Genomic DNA, 8,627 nt, shown 5'->3' on the forward strand with positions numbered 1-8,627 from the left:
TGCATGTAATGAGTAATTTGTTTCTGACAGCTGGATAGAAGGAAAAATTCTGGTAGATAGTTTGTCATGGATGCTGAAAAAAGGCATGAGTCACAATTCCACTCTCAACTATTAAAAATACAATTAATAGGGTTGCCAATCCTCAGGTAAGGACAGGGGATCCCCTGGTTTGGAGGACCTCACCCCATTTCAGGGTTATCGGAAAGTGGGGGGGGGGTGTCTGCTGGAAACTCCATTATACCCTGTGGAGATTAATTCCATAGGTCATAATGGAAAGTTGATCTGTGGGTATTTGGGGCTGGGTTTTATTTTAGATAGAGGCACCAAATTTTCAGCATAGCATCCAATGTCTCTCCTCAAGACACACACCCCCCCTCAAAAAAACATCAGGGGTTCCAATTCTGTGAGCACCAAAAGGTGCCCCTATCCTTCATTATTTACAAATGGAGGGAAGGCATTTAAAAGGCGTGCAAGTCCCTTTAAATGTGATTTCCAAAAGCATACCACATGAATTTTCATGCTACAATGGAAGATCAACAACAAGAGTTTATGAACACATGAAATTCACCTATATTATCTGACTGTTGGTTTCCCATAGCCTAGAATTATGTACTCTGACTGAAAGAAAGGTCTCAGCCAGGCCTCAGATTCAGTGGGAGCTCACAGGAGCACAGCTCCTGAACCTTTTTGAGAGTTCCACCTCCTCATTCTGAGAGTTCCACCTCTTCCTTCTGAGAGTTCCTCCTCGTCCATTGAATAATATGTGCAGCTGCATAACAATCCCTGGATGAGCTCCACCACCTATTTTTCTACAAAATGTCCGCTGGTCTCAGTTACCCAAGATGCCTTTCACTGGGGAGATGCCAGAAACTGAACAGATATCGTGAGATTTCTCTACCAGTGAAACGAGATTTGAAGGCAAGAAAAGCAGGAAGTATTGGAGGAAGAAGGAAGTCAATGAAGTAAACAGCCTACTCTAGGATTATAATTAGGCTTCCCAAGCCTCCCGCCCTGGCGGGAGAATACTGGATTTTCAGCCTCTTTTCCCGCTTTCCATAACTCTGGAAGCGGGGGGAGGAGGGGGGAATGGCGCCAAGGAGCATTTGCGTCGTCCGGGGAGGAGGTGCTGAGCCTGGCAAGGGAATCTTGAGAAGGGAGGCTGGCTCGCCAGCGAGCGGGTGGAGGTGGCTGCCGAACGCAGGCGGGTCTTGACGGACTCCAATGCCCGATGCTTCTCCTCCTCCCTTCCCTTCCCACCCAGCCCCGCTGCAGCAGCCGTTCTTCCTTTTCGCAAGCTGCTTCCCGCGCCCAGTCAGCTGGCTGGGGGGGGGGGAGGAGAGAAGCCCCGCCTGCAAAGGACCATGTGCCTTTGCACCTCCGGAGGCTTGATTGCAAGGCTCCACTTTGGGATGGTGTGACTGCTGCTGTAAAGAAGCTGGCAGCAACTCGTGAGTAGAAAGGCCAGTCCCTCGCTTCAGTTGCCAGAAAGGGGGGGGGAGGGAGGAGGAGAGGGAAACGTCTTCATTATTCCCTATGTGGAGATAAATTCTCATAGGGTATAATGGGGAATTAATCTGGAGGTTTTGGGGGCTCTGGGGGAGCTGTTTTTTGAGGTAGAGGCACCAAATTTTTAATATAGTATCTAGTGCCTCTCCCCAAAGTACCCTCCAAGTTTCAAAACGATTGGACCAGGGGGTCCAATTCTATGAGCCCCAAAAGAAGGTGCCCCTATTCTTTGTTATTTCCTATAGAAGGAAGACATTTTAAAAAGTGTGCTGTCCCTTTAAATGTGATGGCCAGAACTCTCTTGGAGTTCAATTATGCTTGTCACACCCTTGTTCTTGGCTCCGCCCCAATGTCTCCTGGCTCCACCCCCAAAGTCTCCTGGCTCCACCCCCAAAGTCCCCAGATATTTCTTGAATTGGACTTGGCAACCCTAATTATAATACCAGAGAGAAACATCGGTGGCCATTGTTGTTGGGAGGACTAAGTTTTAACATTGTTTTTAAAGTGACTGGGACATTAAAAAATGGTGGAGTTAACAGATTTGGCAATTAAAAAATTACTACTGTTGGATAGTAGCTAAGAAGACTGATGCCCGTTCCGGTCAGTTCCAGGGTGTTCTGGAGGCCTTTTGGCCCAGAACGGGGTAATAAGGACGTGTGAGTTCCCCTTCTTCTGTTCTAAAATATTGTTCTCGAGTGTCTGTGATGCATGCCAGTGTTCTTTGTGGCAGCCCAAGTTGTTTGATAGCCATTCCGGCCTGTTCTGGGTGTTCCGGAGGCATTTTGGCCCAGAACGGAGTAGTAAGGACATGTGAGTTCTGCTTTTTCTGTTCTAGAATATTGTTCTTGAGTATCTGTGATGCATCCCAGTGTTTTTTGTGGCAGCCCAGGTTGATTGATGCCCGTTCTGGCCTGTTCTGGGTGTTCCGGAGGCATTTTGGGCTGGAATAAGGACATACGAGTTCCGGTTTTTCTGTTCTAGAATATTGTTCTGGAGTGTCTGTGATGCATGCCAGTGTTCTTTGTGAAAGCCGAGGTTGTTTGATGCCAGTTCTGCTCTGTTCCAGGGTGTTCTGGAGGCATTTTGGCCCGGAATGGGGTAATAAGGATGTGCAAGTTTTACTTTTTCTGTTCTAGAATATTGTTCTCGAGTATCTGTGATGCATCCCAGTGTGTTTTGTGACAGTCTACATTTTTTATGCCTGTTCCGGGCTGTTCCAGCTTTTACCCTGCCCCATTCTTCTCAGAGTGTTCAGCATTTTTCATTCCATATTGTTACGCTGATAGCTTTGTGTTGCAGTTTCACAGATCTCAGTTTAACTCACTACTTGGGTGGGGTAGTATTTTTCCAAGTTAATATTTCCTTGTCTAACTTTTTACTCATCCAAATCACACCGTAAAAAACAAGGTTATTCATCTATTTTGGGGAAACAAATTCTCTGTTTCCTTCAAGCTGTGCTAGGGACAAGCAACATGTTCATGTTTGTAAACAGTTAGGCTCCTTGCAGTCACATATGAGCCAAGGAGAATTGCTTTGAAAAAATAAAGGATGTTATAAACCGGCTTGGAATACTACTGTGGAGGGAGGAAAGGCTCCAGCCCCCCCACCCCAAGCTGTTTACATGGAAACAATGCTGGAAGGAGGGAATTTCTTCCCCGTTTTTGCTATTTTACAAAATTCCAACAGCTCCAGCTTCAGCCTTTTCTTTACACTGTGATGTGAAGAACCAGGCCTAATGAAATCTTTCGTTCTTTACTGCTCCTTTTAATTTATTTTTCATTTTTGAAAAGAAATGTGATTCGTTCTCTCTTTTTCTTTCACAAATATATTTAAAATATACATCCACTTCACCCTCATATTAAAAAAACTCTGCAATAACTGTGTTCACTGAAATGGCAATCCTATGAATGCTTTCTTGGGAGTAAGTCCCACTGAATAACATGGGGTTTACTTCTGTGCAGACCTGTTTAGGATTACTCCCTAAAACTGCTATTAAAGTTACAGGTAGAGATGTGAAGGTCCCAATAATTTTATTACACTTTTTCCCCCAATGGAAAAACTGGAAAATTGAGGAGGATGGAAAGAACTCCTATGAAATATTTTCTCTTTTAGAATAAATGAAATGTTTTTAAAGATAAGGTTTTATTTACTCGCAGGGCTTTTTTGTACAAAAAGTCCAGCAGGAACTCATTTGCATACTAAGCCACACACCCCTGGAGCCAAGCCATCCAGAACTGTGTTCCTGTACATTCCTGCTCAACCTCCTCCCCTGCTTACTTATAGTATGAAGTTACAAAACCAATCTACAGAATTAGTAATTGATCATTTCCAGCCATACATTAAAGACAACATATTTTCCAGGACATGCTTATTTTTAACTATGACAATTCTGTACACAATTAATATGCTAAGTGTGTGATAATATGGTACTGAACAGTTAGATGCCTTCCACATTATATAGTTAGATAATCAAATATGCTGCTAGTTCTGCTTGTGTCTATGAGACTGTTTATGTACAATCACACACTTCCTTTTGCCTACCAAATAAGTTTTGTCTTCTAGTTTCACCTTTTCCCTGCTTCTCAGATGGTAAAAGCAAAAGTAACGTGCTAACGTAGGACACTGTACAGTAGTTTGTAGCTCTCTTTAGTATTGTATAAAGACCACCTACTTCCCTATGAACCTACTCGACCGCTACAATAACCTTCAGGGATCCTGTTTTGGGTGCCCCCATCATCTGAAGCTCAATGAGATGCAAACCAAAAAAGAACCTTCTCAATCATGGCACCAGAGTTAAAAAAACTTGCTCCTAAAAGCTATTAATCTGTTGTCTTCTATCAATTTCAGTCAGCTGGTGAATACTGCCTTTGTTTGGCATCCCTTAAATCAGGGGTGTCAAACATATTTGTTATGAGGGCCAGATTTGACATAAATGAGACTTTGTTGGGCCAGGCCGTGTGTGTCATAAAATGTAATGCCAGATAGAAGAGATATAAACTTCATAAAGGACACAGACAAACACAAAGATTTTTTAAAAGCTTAAAATAAAATATGCTTAAACATTAGCACTTATTGATCTTAACAGTGCTTTCTTTGTATCTCTCCCATGTGATCCAGGGAACTGGACAAAGGAAGCTCTGGCTCTTTCCTTCCTTCTCCAGAGAACAGGGAGGGGGGAGCCTCAGCCAATAGAAGGAAGTGTGGCTTGGCTCAGTAGCTCTGCTGTGTGATTGAGAGCACCTGGTAAAGGAAGCTATTCCTCCCCAAGGGAGGAGCCTCAGCCAATGGAGAAAACAGAAGCTTTGCTCTGTAGCTCCTGTGCAATTGAGCAAGCCTGGCAAACCAAGCTGTGATGCAGAAGGAAGAAAGAGAGAGGGAGAAGGAAGCAGATGATAGCTAGTTGCTGGGGGGCCTAATAGGAGCCCTCTAGGGGCCTGATTTGGTCTCTGGGCTGCATGTTTGATACCCCTGCCCTAAATGATATGGTTTCCAGCTCCAGCTTGGAAAATTCCTGGAGATTTGGGGGTGGAGCCTGGACAGAGAAGAGTCTTCACTGTGGTATGCCATACAGTCCACCCTTCAAAGCAGCCTTTTCTCTATAATCTGGAGATCAATAGAAATTCTGAGGGATCTCCAGGCCTACATAGAGGCTGGAAACCCTTCTAACTGACCTTCCTCTCTGTTAATTACTTATTTACAAGATTTGTATGCTGCCTTTTTGCCCGATCAGGGCAGCTATGTTTCATTGTTATTTAATATGTGTATGTATTTTTAGAATTAGCTTTAATGTTTAGGTTTGAAGAGACGTTGGTGAGTACATTTGGTGCTCTAACAGTGCTGAGTGATTTTACTGTATATCACAGTAGTAAAACAATACCAATAATAATCTCTCTAGGGTTTTTTAAATGGTAGTTTCAATCTTCTTTCTTTCATACTGAATGACAATGCTCCTACTCTGATCCAAATTTCTACTTTACTGATGTACTGATGCAAACTTGAGAAATGGCAGAAAAGTCCAACTTGGTTTTTGTGGACAGCTTGCACTCATAATAAATTTTAAGTGTTTTCAGATAAAAATGACAATATGAAGGCAGAAGTCTACCAGCTCAGTGGTCCTCAATTAATTTATTAATGGTCAAACAAAATGTGATGGCTTCCTTGCGACCACCAGAAAGATGATGCTGCCATTTTGAAGTAATTTTAAAATGTTGTGAAGGTTTGATCCTAACTGGGCCCACAGCATGGTACTCTTACCATATTCCCACATACCTTTTCAAGTGCCAAAATGGGACAAGAGTGCCTCAGTCCACCACTCTGCATTGAGTCCTCATAGTGCTTAAAATGACTATAAAATGGCAATGGTGCCCTCATGGCAGCCATGAGGATGCCATCACATATAGTTCGGCCCTGTGGCCAATTCAGGCATCATTCACTATTAAGTCATATGCAGATAACAAGAGTACATGTATCCAAGTGACCAAGTCAATGAAGCCCCACAGTACTTTATTTGAAATAGGAAGGAAGAACTGAGTCTTTTTACTTTCTTAGCTTTTGAGTTACACAGAGTAGAATTTCTTTTTGTACACTTAATGCAGTCAGTGAACGACTTGTTGGGAGCCCCAGAAATATCATCTAGGTCTTTCAATCAACCCTCAATCCAACTGAAGGTCCATCTAGACCAACATCCTGTTTCCAGCAGGCTAGGCAGAAGCTTCTGAGAAGCCTAGAGACAAAGAAATGGAAGTAATTTTCCAATTGCTTCTCCTTCTGCAACTGATATTCAAAGGTATACAACCTCCTGCCATGGAAGTTCCATATAGACTTCAATTATCTTTCTGACTAAGTGTGCAAAGAGAGCAGTGCAGCTGCTGGTATCATTTCCATTCAAGCTCAAGTCATTAAGAACTCTTATCTCGGAGAACCGGGTTTGATTCCCCACTCCTCCACTTGCACCTGCTAGCATGGCCTTGGGTCAGTCATAGCTCTGGCAGAGGTTGTCCTTGAAAGGGCAGCTGCTGTGAGAGCCCTCTCAGCCCCACCCACCTCACAGGGTGTTTGTTGTGGGGGAGGAAGGTAAAGGAGATTGTGAGCCGCTCTGAGACTCTTCAGAGTTGAGGGCGGGATATAAATCCAATACCATCATCTTCTTCTTGGTACTGGGTGGCCTCTAGTAATACATTTAGACAACAATGACAAGCTCTACAAATAGACCAGCCAAGAGTGTGTTAGGCACAAGTATAGGTTGATGCCTGCAATTTCCAAGGGACTGTGGAACCACTTGCATAATACTGACAAGGCTGCTCTTCAGTTTCATTCTAGGACTAAACTTTATTTGCATTTTGGTCAACCATATTTACTTGAAAGTAGAATTCAGTGAAATTTACTAACATGTAAATCAAATAAGGTTTTCAGCACAACAGCACAATCCTGTACATTTTTCTCAGAGGCAAGTTCCACACAACCTTGCCTGCCACAATTTCTCACAACAAGCAACTAAAGAGACAAGGGAGACATGTTCATATACATTTGTTTTGAGCAGCTCCAGTACATTCATTATACATACAGTCATTATATGCACAGCCCACCAGCTATATGTAACTCTGCTAACTGTACCTCATTCCTTGTCTGAAGAAGTATGCATTCATACGAAAGTTTACATTCTAAATAAAACTTCGTTGGTTGGTCTTAAAGGTGCTGTTGGACTCCTACTTTGTTCTACTCTACGCTAGTTAAAAGGCAATCCCACTGAATGCAGTAGTGGTTTATTCTTCTACAAGGACTGCTCCCCTCCACTGCCACAAATCCCTCCTTACAACTGCACCCCGGGCTCTTGCCTCAACCCAGGCTCAGCTTCTCCAGTTGTCAAGCGAAGCGTGTGCCCACCCTCGGCTCCGTTACTTGCTCTCCGCCACCCCAGCTAATCAAGGCAAGGCGGCGCGCAGTACCGGCTGCCTCCTTTGCAACCATACACCCAGGAGCGTTGCAAAAGCAAGCAAGAGGGCGAGCAAAGAGACAGCCGCTCCACCCGGGCTCTTTCTGGAGTCGACCAGATGCTCCTCGAAGGAGAAAAAAAGTGTGGCCCCGCGAGCTGGGGGTGGCGGGGGAGGTCAGCGCCCTGTATTGTAAATTGCGAGGCAGGCTACATGGCAAAGGAAAGAGAAAGCAAGCGACTTACAATAAAGCGAGCCCAAGAAGGCGAGGAAAAGCAGCAGGACGCGGCGCCTCGCCATCTGCACAGCAACAGCTGCTGTCCAAAGGCAGGGAGAAACTGTCGTTGCACCCAGTACTAGAATAGTGGGTGGGAGAGTTGGGCGCTCCTTCCGTTATTTAGGGGTTTTGTACCTCGGGGAGGGGATACTTCCTTTCCAATAGCCCAGAGTAAACGAAGAGCCGAGGTTTCCGTTGGCTTTAGTTAGCAAGCACCGAAGTCAAGGGAGTGTGGACGAATTCCAGCGGAGCTCTTCAGCCTCCTCCTTTGCGTGTCAGTAAATGTTCCCATTAACTCGGAGGCCGTTGCCAGCTTCTTCAACCTAGAGGCAGCCAGAAGCAGTAGAGAAGGAAGAGATTCGGCCTGGAACTGGGGGAGGAGCGAGGTTTTTTCTCCATCAGTCCGCAAATCTCGATCAGCATCTGTCTTTCCCTGGTATTAGTCTTAATGATGACTATTGTTGATTGTCAGCATTGGAATTGAATTTCATAAAAACAAAACTAAAGCACACACACAAGCAAACTGTGCAACGCAGTTGTCACAAAGTAATGAGCAAGGCTTCAATTCCTCAAAACTCTTCATGAGGCTTGATGTTCCGCATTGGGGAAAGAGGTAGAAGAACAGGGTATTCAAAGTATTTCAGAAAATCTCAGCACATATAGTTTGTGGGCGGGGAAGGGGGGGCGTGTTTCTTCCAGAAGACTATGGCAGGTACCTTGAAGTCTCCCTCTCTTCTCTCCCCCCTTATTTGTATGTCACCTTCCTGCTGATGACAAGTCCTGGGAAACTCAAGATATTGCCACTGGTTTGTGACAACTGGATTGATCCTAACACAAATAAAGGCAGGTTACAATCTTCGGGCAAGTCGGAGCAATACACCTTCTAGTACCCCCATCCCCAATTAGTGCTACAG

At 44.4% G+C, this 8,627-nt stretch overlaps 1 protein-coding gene across 1 annotated transcript in view; it reads right to left on the reverse strand.

The window, feature by feature from the left end:
• Positions 1–8,029, reverse strand: part of JAM2 (junctional adhesion molecule 2) — a 64,053-nt gene extending 56,024 nt beyond the window's left edge. Inside the window, exon 1 of the mRNA XM_060234383.1 lies at positions 7,682–8,029. Coding sequence (XP_060090366.1) covers positions 7,682–7,736 — 55 coding nt within the window. The 5' untranslated portion in view covers positions 7,737–8,029. The remainder of the gene's footprint in view (positions 1–7,681) is intronic.
• Positions 8,030–8,627: the final 598 nt, after the last annotated feature.

Source organism: Heteronotia binoei, chromosome 3 (genome assembly GCF_032191835.1).
Source record: "Heteronotia binoei isolate CCM8104 ecotype False Entrance Well chromosome 3, APGP_CSIRO_Hbin_v1, whole genome shotgun sequence".
Taxonomy (NCBI): domain Eukaryota; kingdom Metazoa; phylum Chordata; class Lepidosauria; order Squamata; family Gekkonidae; genus Heteronotia; species Heteronotia binoei.